Raw genomic sequence first — 17,917 nt, 5'->3', positions numbered from 1 at the left:
TCACCACAGAAAGAGCCATTTATACAGCAAATCAGTGGTAATTGAACTCTGAGTGTACAAATGTAGTGTCAAATAGACCCGTAAGGGTCCATCTTTTGGTTACACTTGTACACTCTGAGTTACAAATTGATAATTTAACACTGTAGAGTCCAAGTTGCTGTTCAGAACTCAGTTAATCCACACCAAAAAACACATTATTTCAAATATGTTCAGAGGTTCACTGTGTACCTTTTAAAGTTGTATTTCTTTGAAATATACACATTGATGTATTTTCATGTACTAATTTCACAATCATTACAAGTATCCTGATGCTCATGATGGATAAATTTGTGTTCAACTTGTATTTCTTCCATAATATTATGGGACACATAATATTGTTCTTTTCTTTTTTTCCCCTATTTTGTTCTATTGTGACCTGTGATCTGCAGTCATTATTCATGGCTTGAAATTAGTTGCCAATGTTTTACAGAGATGCTTCTGATAGTTCATGTGTAATGTCTGAAGAATTAAATAAAGCATGTTTATTCATTAAATGCTTGCATCATACAATAGTTCCATACGTTATTCACTGACCAAAAGGAATATTTCTCCAATTAAAATATTTTTTCTTCCAACTTTCAGAATAGGCTATACATTTCTTCAGTGGGACATTAATTTATTTATTTCGAACAAAAGTTATTTTAACATTCTTAAATTATAAAGGAGTAGGAAGAAGGTTTGTGAAAACGTATCAGGTCCTACCCTAGGACTACATTTCTTACAATAGATCAATCGATTATAATTATATAATATATAAGCAACACTGACAGATAAAGTAATCACACATTTTCGAGACCTTTTTAAACAATCTGAGTAGATATGTTTAAGCTCTCACCCATTTCTGAACACAATACAATTCTGACATCTTTTGTGTTTAGTGACACTATCTTCAGTTGAATGCATGTTTGTTTTGTTGAGTGAGACACTTGTTAAAAGGTGGGACAATTAAAGTAAAATGATCCTTTAGAGTTCTGTGGGTTGGGATGGTCTCCCCTCACTGGCAAGCTATAAAACAAAGCAAACAAATACAAAACATGCATTAGATTAGAAACTGGAATCGGAGACACTTTAAATACACTTTAAATACTGTGATTGTGATTATTAATGTTAACTTGCAGACCAAATCATGATTCATACTTTAATTGTCACACAACAAAGCAGAAATGGAGTGGGGACAATGCAGGATCTTTATTTAAAAGGCTGGGTGAAAACATTCACCTGGAACCCGGAGAGTTGCAGTGAGGTTTGTAAAAAGAGCTCTGATGCGAAATCTCTTATGCTGTCGAATCATTGTTTTTTTTATCAATGAAATGAAGTTGGATTGTTTTTGATTGGCGCAATGAGTGTGCGGCTGCTCTTACATCCTCAGCCGTGTGGTGGTGTGTCACTTACAGCCATGTCAGATTTGACTGCCTGTAGCTGGAGGAAGACTCTCCCTCCTTCTTCTGGACAGACTGCCTTCAGTTCCTCCCTGGTCATCCCCAGAAGCATAGAGCCACTCAGTGGGCTTAAACAACGCACCGTGCTGACAACAAATACACCAATTTACAATTACAATTTACAATTTAGGCATTTAGCAGACGCTCTTAATCCAGAGCGACACCCATAGCATTGCATATAGTTTCTCAATTCTGTGTACCACAACATATAGGTGTGTGTGTGTGTGTGTGTGTGTGTGTGTGTGTGTGTGTGTGTGTGTGTGTGTGTGTGTGTGTGTGTGTGTGTGTGTGTGTGTGTGTGTGTGTGTGTGTGTGTGCGTGTGCGTGTGTGTGCGTGCGTGCGTGCGTGCGTGCGTGGTGTGCGCACGTGTGTCAAAGTCATTGTTCTGATACATTAGTGCACTTACATTTTACTAAAGCCCTTGTACTCAAGCCATGCCTTCACTTCTGCAGATTTGGACTTCTTGGTTAGGACAGGTGGACCACTAATTGGCTGAAACTGTAATGGATGGATTAGATTGTAATGCTATACTATAAAAAGTCAGAAATATTCCATTTCTGTCATTATCATATTAGATAAGGGGGCAGCTCTCATCTTGCATGGCCAGATTAATATTACACTGTAGGCCAATGGTACTACAGTATATTATGTAACCTTGTTCATTCTAGAATTCAAGTAGTGTACTGTAGAGTGTAAACTGATGAACTTGACCCATCACAGCATTTTTGAATTTCTGACCTCATTTGCAGCTTGCTTCTCCGGAGACTCCAGCACATTATTGGGGACAAAGCCATCCTGTCCTCTGCCGTTTCTCACTTTCCACCACTGCTTGGACACGTCCAGCAGCTGCAGGGGAACAATTAAGCACACATACAATCCCACAGCATTGTGAGCTTTCACTACAGTATATTTGAAATGTCATTATGTACATTTTCTCTTCTTGAAATGTGGAGTCAAAAGTACAAAATTTGTTTTTGAAATGTAGTGGAGTTGCATTAAGTATACAAAAAATGTATACTGAATTAAAGCAGCCTATACTTAAGTACAGTACTCAAATAAATGTACTTTGTTTCTGTCCACCATTTCCCACCCCACTCTCTCGAAATGGCCACCGTGTGAAGGAGAAAGGCTTGTCCATGCTCACCTCAACTATCTCTCCTTTTGTGATGCTGAGCTCTCTAGGGTTCCTTGCAGTGAAGTCGTATATAACTCTCATGTAATTTGGGTTTGGCTCATCTGTACTGAAAAAGGTAAAAGCATTCATTCAATGGGAAACTACTATGCTATCCACGACAAGCGTGAAGCATTTAGAGCAGTGGTTCTCAAACATTTTGGTTTGAGACCCAAAAGAGAAACTAGTGAAAATAGCAGATCTACAAGCCTACAGCACGTTGTATTGCACAATGTTGTGAGCGTGTAGATCTGCTATTTTCACTAGTTTATGGAAATGAATTAATGAATTAATTTTAATTTGTTGGAAATTATTAAATTTTCTGGTTTTATTTGTGAAATACTTTTGAAAAAGGATGAAAAGTTGTGATTTTTTTGTTTGTTTAAACTTTAAAAAATATTTGGAATGTAGTAAACAGAAGAAAAGGGGATGTTTAATCGCAACCCACACAACTCGGTCCACCGCCCACGATCACAAATGGGTCCTGACATAAGGTCTGTTGGGAAACAGTGATTTAGAGATTAACAGTCACATTTAATTTACATTATTATATGATTATACTCACTGTGATGATGGTGGGGGCGGTGTCCACTGGGCTGATCTCTGCATAGGAGAAGACGATTCTCTGGAATCTTGTATGTTCTTTCACAAATTAACATTTTGGAAAAATCAAGATGTGCACTGGGTGATTAGCTGTGCGAGTCGGATGTGAATGTTTACTACCTGGTAGGGGGTGTAACTTTATAAAACAATGTAATTTTAGGCGAAATGTTTCCAAAGTACTAAATATAGCCAATCTACAAGCTCACGACCCGTCTCGTCTCGCGGCGTTCTGCAGATCTGATATTTTCACTATTATTGCATGACATTGTTGTGCCACAAAATATACCAAAACAATATATAAATATAAATATAACACAATCCAGAAAATGTATAAAGGAATGAAAAAGACAATGGTTGGTTATACAGTAGTATGTGTTCCCATCTGTGTCAGTATCTGTGTCTGTATTGACTATCTTATGTTTAAGAACTGAAAGTTAGCCAGAAATCCTTTCACCACTCAATCAATCAGAAACAAGAAAGCAAGGACAAGCATGATAGTATTCTCTCTCATTACTTCACACATGTCCCATAAAGGGGGGACTCTAGGAAAAAAATAAAAAAATAAATCCATGTATTCCACACTTCATGGGGTGTGTAATTGATAAAAAAAACAAGTAATATTTTGGGTGAACTACTTCGTTAAGTGGTTGATCGATTCATTTTATATACCGGTATATAGGCCTACTGTATACATAAACACGGTTTTCAATTATTTGATTCATCAAAAGAGTAATCGGTACAGTAAAAATCACACCCGTGTGAACTGAGTGGTGTAAGGTCTTATATAGACTGATCAGCTGTGGTCTGACGTAATGTCTGACGTAATGAAATCACACCCGTGTGAACTGGGTGACCATAGCAACCATGCTCATTTTTTTGGTACGGACAGACACGTAAACTAACAAAGCCAGTTGTAGGAGTGGTTTACACCACTCAAAAATGAGCATTTTTTTTGGTACGAACAGACACGGGGGTACATCGCTTTTTTTGGTACGAACAGACACAGGTACAAAGCCAGTTGTTGGAGTGGTTTACACCACTCAAAATTGCTAAGGAATTAATTTACAGTTGCAGCCTTACCTGGCTGGGGACAGTGTGGTGGCTCTCCTGTGTGTTGACATGCTGGCTGGTCTGCGGTGCGTCAGTCAGCTCAGGAGCCTGCCATCCGTCAAAGAATGCCAGGGTGTAGATGGGGATGTCTTCATCATCTTCAGGCCATCTGGTGCTGCCAACACAATTGTCAACTCATTATTAACCACTTAAACCCTCCAGATCAGTGTTTCTCAACTTGTTTAGGGCCACTGCCCCTTATACAATATCTATCCAGGTCCCTTAATCCATTAAAGACCTGAGGCGGATTCTACAAATGCCTTCTAAATCACTCTTGACAGTGTGGTGCCTCAGTAATCTATAGATCATAGGTAAACCTACTACTGCACACTGCATTGACTGCATTGTCCCACCTGGGGATATTCCAGGGGTCTCCTAGAGATTGCCATAGCTGGTCCTGCTCTGGAGTGGCCTCTTCACCCATAAGACGAATACCCAAAGGAGTTAGCAGGGGGGCTACAATGGTAGGGGGCAGGTCCTTGGAGCAGTGGGATGCTACCTATGTAGATAATAGAAATATAGAAACATATTATATCCAAAATATAATCTATCAAAAAGGGTGTAAACCACATGCGCTCTATATTCCAATAGCACTCATTGATCGTCATTGCTATAGATTGTTTGTTCAGCAACAAGGGTCCCCCCATAAAACAAAATTAGTTAAAAAAAGCACAAGTAACAACATTAGAGACAATAGTGTTTGCAGTGACTTACAAAGGCCAGCGTGGAGAACAGGCAATGGACAAATTCAGGGGCGCTGGGATTATGAATCTTTCCATTGAGCTCTCCCTGTCAAAACAAACACAAGCTCATACAGTATGTGATGTACAAGTACATCAACAAATATATCAAAACACTTCACCGTACATCACAGAATGATTTAACTAACAATATTGTTGCTAGTGTGGTTTAAGAGGCATAGCCTACCAGAAGGTTGAAACCACATTTGATCTTCTGGAGACAGACCGCAAAGTCTTCTACAGCAGGCATGCCCTTTATAGCTAAAAGATAGGCCATCATTATAGAGAGATCAAGACAATATAACTGACATCAGTTTCCTGTTTCTCAATTGTTCGACGTAAAGCTGCCTAAATAAAAGAGCTCTTAAAAATGTAGCTCTATTTGGGGTTTAACTTACGCTTTCCCTTCTTTTTCTTCTTTTTCTTGTTTTTGGCCAGTGCTGCAGCTATTTGACCCATAAAGATTTCAAGGTCACTGAAGATGTGATTCAATATATCCTGTAGAGCAAATACATATTCACTCATTCCTGGCACAAGTAACAGGGACATACCAAGATGACCTTAATGATTACAGTCATAATACATGAAATGCACATTCATTAGATAGTAGTTACTAGTTAATTAGATACATTTGTGTTTTTGCACAGGATACCATATCAAGTTATACACGGCAGGTTTCAGTGGTGGAAAGAAACTGTAAGTACAACTTTGAGTTACTTTTATTTTATTTTCTTGAATAGGCTACTTTATACTGCTAATTCACTACATCTCAGAGGCAAATATTGTACTTTCAATTAATTACACTGCAGATTTAGATTATTACAAAACATAACCAATTAAGCCCTATTTTCTTTTCTGATCTACAAGCTCTGCCATTTTCGAAATATTTGGGCACATTTTGAAAACGTTTGAGTACATTTACTTTGAGTACTGATGCCTTTAACCTTTTCAGTAGTAAGAATATGGAATGCATGTCACTTTTACTTGTATTTCTACTTTGTGGAATTGCTACTTTTACTCAAGTAAAAACAAATCAAAGTAGGCTACTTCTTCCACCACAGAAAGGTTGAGCGAATGGATGTGTATGAACTATGAAGAACACTGACCACATTCCTGTCAATCTCTGTGTATGCGCGTGGAGGTGGCAGAGGTTCTTCTTCTGTGATAGAGGAGTGTGGTGGTGGTGAGGACTCCCTTCTGGGAGGAGGTGGTGAGGACTCCCTTCTGGGAGGAGGTGGGGTGTCCTCACGTGGAGTATCTAGCACAGGTGTGACAGTGCCTTCGTCGTCGTCGTCTTCTAAACATACAGCACATACAACCAAAAATGGCACTTTAAATACATCTAAATGCTTATTTGGGAGTGATAAGATCAGCTGTTGACATAACAACCATCTTTACACTCTTCTGAGTTCACTTAACCCATTAAAGACCTGAGGCTGATTCTACAAATGCCTTTGACCCCCAGAATGAAAAAAAACATTGCATGGATGCACCTGGGACGTATCCTCAGTGATGTATCTCAAGGTCATCGGGGTTGCGACCGGGTCTCCCAACATCATACCCCTTACTCAGGTGACCCAGGTGGGGTGATCAAGTCCCGACTTACGTCCCAGAAGCTACCCACGATCAGTCCCATTAGGGAAAGACCAGGGCCACACAGTCCTAGCCTGGTTAATAAACCAGACCGAATCAGCCGTTGGCAAAAAAAAGTTGCCTACCAGCGGATTTCGGTCTGGCGAGGCTCAGTAGCACGCCTCTTTCCTACAATCGAGAACAGGTCGGACCAATCGGGACACGGTATGCAATATGGGCGGGCTTTGGTACAGTGACGTTCAATGCTTGAGACTTTTGACTGACAGTAGCTCTGACCAATTGCGTCAAAGAGAAAATGTTTGAACCCGCCCCCCGGGAAATGAAATCCAAGTGGAGCCAGCCCAGACTGATATACCGCGACAGTGTTGTGTGATATTAGTCTGGCTTATTAGCCAGGCTAACACAGTCCACCGCTCCCAAACTACTCTGCCGGGACTGGGAAGTCTGGCACCAGACTCCCAGCACCAAATTTAATTACGGCTGTAATGCACGTAATTCGAGAACCGTTCGCCCCACCGACTTCAACACGCATTCCACAACCCCACAGGGAGGACAGTGCCCGGTGTCGAATTGGTCGACATGGTTGACATGGACATGGTTCTGGACATGGTTCTGGACATGGTTGTCCAGAACCGCCACAAAAGGCCTCTGCCCGGGCTCTGGACAGGGCCCTTGCCCAGGGTCCTATGGAGCTGGCCTGTTCTGACATCACAACACTCATGCCTGACACAGAACTACATAGGAATTAAGGGACACAGAGAGACAGATACAGAAATCTCCATTTATGGGCATAAAAAGGGACACAGGCAGATGGGTGGAACGGGTACTCTGACATGGGTACAACGGGTATTGCATAGCGGGGTGGGGCATGGATCTCCAACTTCCATCGTTACCGACTCAGTGCTCTACAGCTGGGCACCGGTCTAGTCCTTTTAATTAAAACATTTGAGAACCACTGACCTAAGACACTTTGGATTTTGCTGTGTAAAATGGAAGGGAAGTTAATGAGTTCAACTCTTTTGCTCACCATAGTCGGGAGCATTCCACGGAGCCACAGGGTCATCTGGAGGCTTCCATGCTGCAGGTGGTGGGGTGTGCTCACGAGGAGCGTCTAGCACAGGTGTGACAGTATGCTGTAGATCTTCAGTGAGCTCGGGTCCAGCCACATGGCTTGTTTTAACAAGATGGGAGAGGAGGTAAATTAACCACGGTAAGTACATTAAAGGTCCCTGCACACCAGACGCGTTTTAACTCGGTTTTCCCGAAAAACGTGTCCAGTGTGCAACCACCTTTACTCTCAAGTACTGTACTTAGTAAATTAGCTAAAAGGCTTTCACCTGAGGCTAGAATCGTCCCACTTGCGTACGAGTGCCCTTGATAGGTCCTTTTTAAGGTAGTCTGCCTGTGAATGAAAAAAATAACATTCACTGATCTCATCCCAATATGTGCCTTGACGCACTTCCATCCCAGTATAGGCTTATTGTCCTCACCCTGAGCTCCTCACACTGGAACATGAAGACGCTGGTGGTCTTTTTCTGGCGGTCTTGCACTGACAAAGTCAGCAGGGAGTTATAGACACCGCTGTCCATCACAGCCTGCAGATCCCGGATGTTACTCAGGGAATGGCGCTCTAGCTCCTCCTGAGCCCCACAAAGACAGGAAATAGGGAATGAGAACCAAATATAGAATATTATATGATATTTATTACAAATGAAACCAATTATTAAAAAAAAGGACTTTGGCCATTGTTTTAAGAAGGTGGCGATTTATACTCCATCGTATGATGTAAAAATAACCGATCTACAAGCTTGTGAGCTTGTAGATCTGATGGAGATATGATGGAGAGCTAAATTAAGCATAGATGTTCACATATTGACATACCGGTAACCCCTTCCGCATCCACTGGAGGAGCTCCGTTTACAGATCTTTATAGGTCTCATAAAACACTGACCTTGGTCTCGATGTCTGTCAGCAGCAGGCTGCCACCGCGGACCTCCAGGAGCATGTCCTGCCCCCACACACGTCCCATGCTGTCCATCAGCTTCAGGCGTTCTACACAGTCACCTACACCCTGGACCTCCTTCCCGTCCAGGTCACACGTGAGCAGGTGCTGCAGAGGAGAGGAGGTGGTAGGAGTGAACATTTAGCATATACGTTTTGCATGCATAAGGATTGTGCTGACGAATGATACGTATTGTTATCAAATCAGTTTTTAGCGGCAGTACTGCAGTTTATTTCAGTCTATCGTCATAATGACAAGATGGAGAGCAGCTTGGTGTGTGTTTACAAAGTGATACCTCCACTCTGTACTGGAATTTGTCCATCATCTTGGTTATGGACTCCGCATAATCCTTCCTTTGCACTGTTGGGACACACACACACACACACACACACACACACACACACACACACACACACACACACACACACACACACACACACCACACACACACAACACACACACACACACACACACACACACACATCAGCGCGTTATAGTTATAGTTAATTTTAATATTTAATAAAAATATAATATAATGATTCATTATGTTGCGGCGTTATGTGTAGACATGAACAAATTTCATAACAATATTTTATAAATGTAATGCTATTGTAGGCATATAATAACAGGGAGTGTGGAAGAGAGCATGCAGTGCAGAGTGGAATGATATGTGACAAAGGGGTACCAGTAAGAGTGAAACGAGGGTATATAAGATTGTAATGTATTGTAGTGAGATGGCTGATGAAAAGACAGGAGGTGGAGCTGGAGGTGGCAGAATAGAGGCTAGGGTATGTGCATCCCCTCTATTGAAGATTGAAGTAAGTTTCTCATTAGGAGTGACAAGATCAGGAATGACCGCAGGAATGGGATGTCCCGCAGAGGGACTTGCAGATAAAGCAAGTGAGGAGAGGTTGAGATGGTTTAGATATGTGCAGAGGAATGGTACTGTATATTGGGAGAAGGATGTATCAGGCCTATTGTCATATTTGTGAAACAGATGTAAATAATTTATGATGATTCCGGTAGTTCACACGTACTGTAAATTGACTTTGCACTGGGCCTGGATAAAGCTGATGTCTGTGATGACACGTCGTCCTGGGTGGAGTAGACACTGCCACAAATAAAAAATACAGCCATTAGTGGTCGTCCTCATGATGAATCAGTGACTGAATGATAAACGGTATGGGAACAGAATGTATGAGAGCATACTTGGACTGGGTGGATCCTGTGTAGCTGCTGGTCTCAAAGCCATAGGGACTGTTACTCCTGAACATCTTCAGTATCAGGCTGGCACACCTGTATCTTCAGTGATATGATACAATAATGTCATGATTTGTTTTAGCTGTATCTTATCGGACTTCCCACACCCACACTTTCTGATATGAACACACAACACTGTGCAGGAGGATGCTAAACGCACACCAGTCTTAGTAGTGGTGCCAGCTCACGTATACCCTGAAGAAGGCAGTTGTATCTGCCGAAACGGTGGTTCTTACTCTGCATCCTAATAAATAATCGGCACTTTGGCTATCAGTGTGTGCTCTTGTTGTCTTTTTAAGACTTAATTCTTAGTTTAGATGAACACACAACAGGCCATAACATGCTTAGCACTTACAATACCAAATGACAATGATCATCCCCTGTATCGCTACTTCCAATCTATGTGATCTGGGCGAAGATACAGAACCTTGAAGTTGGAAATGGTTCATTTTAGCACGAGTTTTGTCCCCTCAGCCATTGCTGCATTAAACAACCTGTCCCGTTGATAGGATGGTTTTCTGTGTACAGTGGGGACCTCATGTATTGCCTTGACTGTGAAGACAAATGTCCCTACAATAAGGATTATTATTATCTGTTATTAGGAGGCAGCTGTATAACTCTAATATTGCAGTGTGTGTGTGTGTGTGTGTGTGTGTGTGTGTGTGCGTGTGTGTGTGTGTGTGTGTGTGTGTGTGTGTGTGTGTGTGTGTGTGTGTGTGTGTGTGTGTGTGTGTGTGTGTGCGTGCGTGCGTGCGTGCGTGTGTGTGTGTGTGTGTGTTGACTTAGACTTTGTTTGCCACCTAGCAACATAGCCAATGTCATAAAACTGATGTTCTAAAAATGTAAGCTCAAATTAATAACAGAATATATTAAACTGTTATTCAAATCAACACAAATTGTATACATAACACAAATGAAAATGGCTTGACAAAATCATATACACATAATAGCAAATGTAAATGTTATCTTTATATATTTATCAAAAAATAAGTATTGTACTTTATTCAACCTCATCATACAAACAGTGAAAAAGTGGTACTTTCGAAATATTCGGTGATTCAGATTACAGAGATAGAGTTCGAATGTTGTTAACACCTAAACAAGTTATCACGTGCTCTGACACCGAATCCGTACTGGTATCCGTATAATTTTTCAGAACAATTGAAGTAGGTATTGAGGTTAAGGCACTTACTTTTGTGTCTGGTTGGTGAATGTTGCTTGCCTTTCACTAATGTTTATCCTCTGTTTATGTACAAATCCAGCTCATGTTCCACACCTGGACAGTACTCTGAAGACTTCCTCGTAATAGAGATGGGCAAAGTCCACTGACAAAGCACACTGTTATAGGGGACGAAGCTGCCGGAACTGGAGGGTGTGTTTAGTGGCATCCCTTCTGATCAAAGGTTACTAGATGGAACTAGGAATCACCCTAGCCTTGACCAACTCATTATGATCTCCTGTTCCACACAATAAGTTAATAAAAAAAATTGACAATTATAAATTGGCCTTTTCCTCCTGCTGGAGACATCAAGTGCAAAGATTAACAACATCTCCCTTTTTTATTTCACACGCACGCGGCCTTGCACGCACGCACGCACGCATACATACACGCACGCACGCATGCACGCACACACGCACACAAACACACACATTAGACCTTGAGATCTACTAAATCAGCTGGTGAAGGTGTGAAGATGTACAGGCTTGAGTCAGTGAGCCATTCCTTCCACAAGAAGCTAAAATGCTTAAATTCCCCCCACCCACATTTGTATTACTTACATGAACATTTTCAGGGGCCCAACCCCAAAAATAATCGACAGGCTCACATGTATATATCTGCTATTTTTGGTGCAGAACACTGGCTGGCTATTTCTCCAATTCTACTATACCGATACAGTACTTGTGTTTCCTCACAAATATAATACATGCTTTCTACCTGTATATTGTGAAAATGTCTTTAGCCACCTAACTGACCTAACACAAATTGTCAACATCAAATCTGGTAGGCCTATATCTTTTATTTATTTTTATTTTTTATGATGATTTTTTTTTGCGGCTTTCACCTTTATTTATTTTTTATTTATTTTTATAGAGGGACAGACAGTAGGCTGACAGGAAATGGGGGAGAGAGATGGTCGAGTGACATGCAGTAAAGGCCATCGGGATCGGGAGTCGAGCCTGCGGCACACTGCCAGACTTGGGCTGCCGGCCAAGGTGCCTGGACCGCTGAGCCACGGCCCAGGCCGTATATCTTTTCTTTGAATTGGTCTTGGAACAGAGATGCCAGTTAACTTCTGTGTATTAATGCTAGATAGATTGGTCAACCGCAATCTAGATCAATATCCGGCCAAGTAGAGACAGCATAGCTTTATAGGGCCACTTTGAGGCTAGCACACAGCACGTATAAGACCACCAAATGGTGTCAGTATTGCACTGCAATAACAGATAAATAAAGCTTTGCTATTACACGTAGTTCCTATCTAATCCTGCCCCGCGAACGGACAGCCGCACATAGGTGTACCGTGTGGCGGGCAGCAGGGTCATCCCTGTCCATCATGGTAGTATGTGATATCAGTCATGCTTCACCCTGTCTTGCAATTTATGTAAATGATTCAAGTACAATATACACAATTTACAAAACATTTGGTCAATTTCTTCATTTCATGAGTCTGAAAAGGAGACTTATACAGTGTTGGATTATCCAGTCATCAAATTATAATGTATAATTCATTCCCTGAAGAAGGCAACTTGTTGCCGAAACGTTGGGAAAATACAAATTTGATGGCATCGTGACTACGAGCTGTGCGGCCTCTCTTCTTTCTCAGTCATAGTTTTATCTCCTGCGGTCAGCACCTCCCCACTACTGGTGTGCGCTCCTACCTTCCTGTGGGTTTGATTGATTGAAATTTGTATTCAGTTTGTAGAATGGGTACATTTCAAACGAAAGCACAAGTCAACACAAAAACTGCCACGAGGATAAAACCATAAAAAGCACTAAGACTTGTTTACATCAGGGTCCTCAATTTTCAATTCATCAGAACATTTAAAGACGTACAAATAAAATGGAAATCATCATATACAGTTAAAAAAGTATGGGTCCAGGCGTCCAGCAGAGATTTAAAATGTATGGGGATCATTGTGCATTTATTTGTTTGTTTAACTGTATGTAATTTTTTTCCCCTTCTTTTTTGCTTTGTATTCATGGACATATCCTGATGTTTCTTTGAAGATTTTGTTTAGTGTTTGTGCTGCCATGTGAGTGTATGGAAAAATATATATATACAATTGCTTTGTAAAGAAAAATCAATAAACATATGTTTAAAAGAAATGTATGGGGATCCGTGGTCTAATGCCTATCAAAGTAAGGGTCTTTGAAAGTAAAAAGGTTGAGTATTTTTCTTAAAAAACATGAACCCAGATACCCAGAGGTAGCTCACAGCACCACAGACTTACCATAGGCAAAGACAATTAGACATATACACACTGGCCGAGCAAGGTATCGCATCCGTAGTGATTCAACACGACTTTGAATGGCAATATACTAAGGGAATTTGAGCTTAACTTGTCAACATATTCCAGCCTGACAATATTTATATATATAATATATATTTTAAATACAGACCTTTCTTATCAGGGCCCATATTTGTCTCAAAGTTGACATTGTTACAGGGTAACCACAGCTCAATGGGTAGAGTGACTGCCTCGTAGAGGCAGAGGTTCAAGTTCTGGCTCTGACAGTATTCTGACAAGTCAAATGGCTTCAACAGAGAATTGAGGAGAAAATAAATCACAGTACAGTCAACCTAATTTGATCTACAAGATAGTTAGAGATCTACAAGATAGTTGCCTCCCGAACTCACTGGGACAGTCATTTCTCATCCAATTAACTTTATTTATAGAGAACATTTACCACAACAGTGTTGAACCAAAGTTAGTTTGCTGCTATATTCAAGACTGCACACATTTTCACAATTCTCAAAAAGAGATCATCATAGCGAAGCACACTATGAGCTATGAGTATGAATAGGCCTTTAGAAATGAGCACAGAAATATTCAATGTGTTTTATGAAATAAAAGTATCAACATGGCAATGTAGTACAAGAAAGTATTGGCAACAACAAAGTACAAAAAGTAAAAGTACTAATTGTGCAGAATAAAGTTAAGTATTTATATATGTGTGAATGAAGTATGTATGTACAACTGAAGTATTTCTATGAGCCAATTATGTACAAGTGAAGTATTTATATATGTGCCAATGAAGTATGTACCGTATGTACAAGTGAAGTATTTGTATGTGCAAATGAAGTATTTGTCTCAAATAAATTGATCAATCCTATTTTTGCCATTTTTATTTGATAAAATAAACTGATCGGGTAAAAAGACATTCAACTGGCAATTAAACAGTTCAGCCCCCAAGGTGCAACATCCATTTAAACAGTTCAGCCCCCAAGGTGCAACAACATCAATTTAAACAGTTCAGCCCCCAAGGTGCAACAACATCCATTTAAACAGTTCAGCCCCCAAGGTGCAACAACATCCATTTAAACAGTTCAGCCCCCAAGGTGCAACAACATCCATTCCAAAACAAATAATGCCATTGTCAACGACTTAATGGACTGGCATCATACATTCAAAAATATCAATAGAAAAATACATTAAAAATCAATATATAAGTATGAATGGATAAACAGACAGAATTAGAGAAGACACAAGAACTACATGCATAACTATGACTGAACACCGGGAACAAATGCTAGTGGCATAGTCCTACAGTATGTACAAAAACGGTCAAATAAGTGAAAGACGTAATACGCAAGCATCCTATGTGCTGCATGTCTACACTCTTTTCCAACTAGCAACATACTAGCAAATTAGCAATGAAGAAGAAAGTTAATTTCTAGTGCCACCTGTGCGAGTGAGCGGTGTGTTGTTGCCCGGTAAGAACCGTGCGAGCTGCCACACTGGGCCTGCATAATATATCAAGTCTGGGGAAAATTCAGCAGGCAGTGGAGCTGCTTTAGGTAAGACACAACGTTGTCCTTGAGGTTTGGGATGGAAATCTCCAGGCGAACACCACCACTGTCAAAGGATCGTGTGTTATTATCTCCGGAAAACATCTCACTGAGCATACGAGCCACCACTGGAATGACCTGTAAAGCAGAGGAAGACGATGAGACATGTCTATAGACGGTATGCGCGTGACATCATTATCATACCCAGAGGTTATGCAGGAACGCCTGCAGAGTGGCAAAAAAACTACTTTTACAGAAACAGAATCTGATTGCATTAAAACATTCAATTACGTTAAACGTGATGTGCCACTATGCATGTGCATACCCTCTATCACAGTATAGGAGCTTGAAACATATTTAAAAATAATTTGTAGCCGGTTGCACAAACCTTAGTCTGCCTGCTCAAGATCTAAGAAAGATCTGCGGTTCTAAGGTTATACTGAATATAAGCAATAGTTTCTAATTGAAGGATTTGCACAATATTATAACAAAGAAATCTTAATCCAAGATGCTTCATGCATGCCCTTAACCTTTGGACTTGTATGCACCTGAACCATGATGAGTTTCCGCTCCATTGACCTGCCGTCGGGCCAGTCTTCTCCAAAACACAGATGGATACAAAACGAAGGGGGGCTTGGCGTCTCACCTCGCTGATGGGCGATCATAGCTGCATTACACATGGTTCCCGTTACAACTGTACGTCATGTATATGCTTCAGCTAAAAGCCACACACACACACACACACACAGATCAACAACCCCCTAACAAATGTCCCAACTTAAATCAGTAATGAGCACTAGTTACAATACAGAGGCTGCAGCTGGAACTTCACTTACCTCCGAGAAATGTCTCCAGGTCAAAGAGCTTGATCTTTCGCTGGCGCTCTATGAGGTTGGGTGCATTGGGGTTGGGTGCACAGGGGCCAGACCAATACACTTTGCACTGGCAGAGGCGGATTGCAAAGATCTCAACGCCACTGACCTCCAGGATCAGTCCTCTGTCCATAAATTCCAGCAGGCGGCTAGTGAAGAGCCTCTGCTTATCGTTGGTTATATGTTCTGCACTAGGGAAGCGTAGCTGCTCCAGGCTCATTGGCCCAAACAGTTCCTCCTGGTTAGCCATTGGGCCTAGCTCACCGTAGAACAGCCGGCAGCCCAGGGGATTATTGACCATCATCAAGGGACACACGTCCTTCCCCCGATAATAGAACTGCACCTCCAAGTCAGTCACTGTCAGTCAGATTAGCATATAAAAAATGCATTGATCTCCCAGGTTATGTTCACAGGTTTTTTTTTAATCTTTGCACATAATTCTGAAAGAACTTACGTGGAAGTGAACCGATCCACAAATCTGGGGAGGGTAACATTACATCAGGCATGGGAGAGGGCTGCAGTGTGGGATCAGAGAGAGCAGCGGGGGTCATCTGAACCAGTGGAGCAGATTGCATTTCCATGGCCATTTCCACTGACTCAGGCCAGAGCTCCACTGAGGAGGGTTGTGTGGAATGATCAGAGTCAGCAGGGGACCACATAACAGGAGTAGGGCCGGTACCTGATTTAGGAAATTAGTCAAGAACAGATCAGCTATACACAGAACAAAAACAACCCGTACAAGTCTCTTCACTGACTAGAAATCCAGAAATCCCAGAATATGGATGCTGGGGTTCGGGGCGAATAAATAAGTCTTAGCCTACTGACCATTGTTTGGATATACAGAGGGGAACACTGCAGGGTCTAGCTCTAGAACACCTTCTGCATATGGAGCCCAAGAATCTGCATCCGAGGACCCTGAATAATGAGAAACAAAAACCATTTAAGCAGGTCAACCGAGGCCAAAACTGTAAAGTTTATTTAAAACTATGTGAACTTGAGTCTCTAGTCTCTGATCTGGTCTTCGCATAATGAGTGGATTTTCACCTGGGTTAGGCTGTTGGATGTCACAGATATCATACATTTTCAGTGCATTCATGAGGACATCTTTGGTGTCAGAGATTGAATTCATGGTGTTCAGGCCAAAGCTGCACTTTCAACTTGTCAGGATATTCATCAACCCACTCTTTGAACTCCACTGCCCATGCCTGAAGATTAAAGTGAAAGGAAACATAAATCATAATGTCAGTATTTCCCAGTACTTTATATAATACTAAATTATTTTCTCACCAATGTATCGTCCGTTTCTCCTAATATTATTTAAATACAAAAATATTAACAAATAGGCTTCAGCCCAAAAAAGAACTAGCTCAGGCAAAAACAGCTTCCTTCGCACTCTCAGCAACACCTGTGCTCAATTGGCAATTTGGCATGAAATTAAATAACCTGTGGACTGCCCTGCTGCGTGTGAACAGCTTCAACCTTCACCATGCGCCCCCTAGTGACAATTATATACACAACATTTTACTAAAACAAATACAATTCTTGTCTCTAGGCATAATAATGCAATGCAACAACACATATTCTATGTGGCTATGGTACAGGTTCATATTTATTGGAACTGTTGTAGCCGAGGCTGATAGTTGAAATGCATCATTATGGGAGATTACATTTAAAGCGTAATTCCACTCATTTTCAACATTTTACTGTCATTAATATACCTTAGAGCTGTTGTGTGGAAATAATAAAAAAAAGTCCCCCATTCTGTGTTTCCTAGAACTGTAGGTCTGGAAAGAAAATCATTAACATTGTGACGTACATCTTGATGACATAAAGCTTTTCAGTTATGGATAGTCATGGATATTTAAGCTGTTTTGAACAGATCCACTGTGCTATTTGCTTTCCTGCATACATTTGAGCTGTTTATATAAAAACTAAAGCATGAATAATCATACATTTGGTAGCCTATGCATTTTCTTTGGCTATGGATGCCAGTTAACATCTAACATATGACATTAACATTTTATCTGAATATCCATAATAATTTAATTATTGTAGTTGACCAATCTTTCTAGCCT

The 17,917-nt window shown here is 41.0% G+C and overlaps 2 protein-coding genes across 2 annotated transcripts; both read right to left on the bottom strand.

Moving 5' to 3' along the window:
* Window positions 1–65: 65 nt before the first annotated feature.
* On the bottom strand, window positions 66–9,061 carry eps8l3a (EPS8 signaling adaptor L3a). The gene is made up of 17 exons (XM_079509289.1): window positions 8,994–9,061; window positions 8,648–8,806; window positions 8,187–8,336; window positions 8,034–8,098; window positions 7,724–7,866; window positions 6,210–6,400; window positions 5,502–5,601; window positions 5,291–5,364; window positions 5,078–5,152; window positions 4,717–4,862; window positions 4,334–4,478; window positions 3,216–3,292; window positions 2,624–2,720; window positions 2,218–2,325; window positions 1,886–1,977; window positions 1,432–1,564; window positions 66–1,044 (listed from the first exon to the last, which is right to left on the bottom strand). The coding sequence occupies exons 1-17, from the start codon at window positions 9,021–9,023 to the stop codon at window positions 1,003–1,005; spliced, it is 1,827 nt and encodes a 608-aa protein (XP_079365415.1). The 5' UTR covers window positions 9,024–9,061; the 3' UTR covers window positions 66–1,002.
* Window positions 9,062–14,292: 5,231 nt separating this feature from the next.
* On the bottom strand, window positions 14,293–17,302 carry LOC306929668 (interferon regulatory factor 6-like). The gene is made up of 7 exons (XM_079510292.1): window positions 17,130–17,302; window positions 16,887–17,047; window positions 16,668–16,757; window positions 16,297–16,521; window positions 15,807–16,199; window positions 15,519–15,637; window positions 14,293–15,108 (listed from the first exon to the last, which is right to left on the bottom strand). Exons 2-7 carry the CDS (start codon window positions 16,969–16,971, stop codon window positions 14,938–14,940), a joined length of 1,083 nt encoding a protein of 360 aa, XP_079366418.1. The 5' UTR covers window positions 16,972–17,047; window positions 17,130–17,302; the 3' UTR covers window positions 14,293–14,937.
* Between the last annotated feature and the right edge of the window lie 615 nt (window positions 17,303–17,917).

Source organism: Electrona antarctica (assembly GCF_951216825.1).
Source record: "Electrona antarctica genome assembly, chromosome: 9".
Lineage (NCBI taxonomy): Eukaryota > Metazoa > Chordata > Actinopteri > Myctophiformes > Myctophidae > Electrona > Electrona antarctica.
This window is presented reverse-complemented; position numbering and strand designations above follow the sequence as displayed.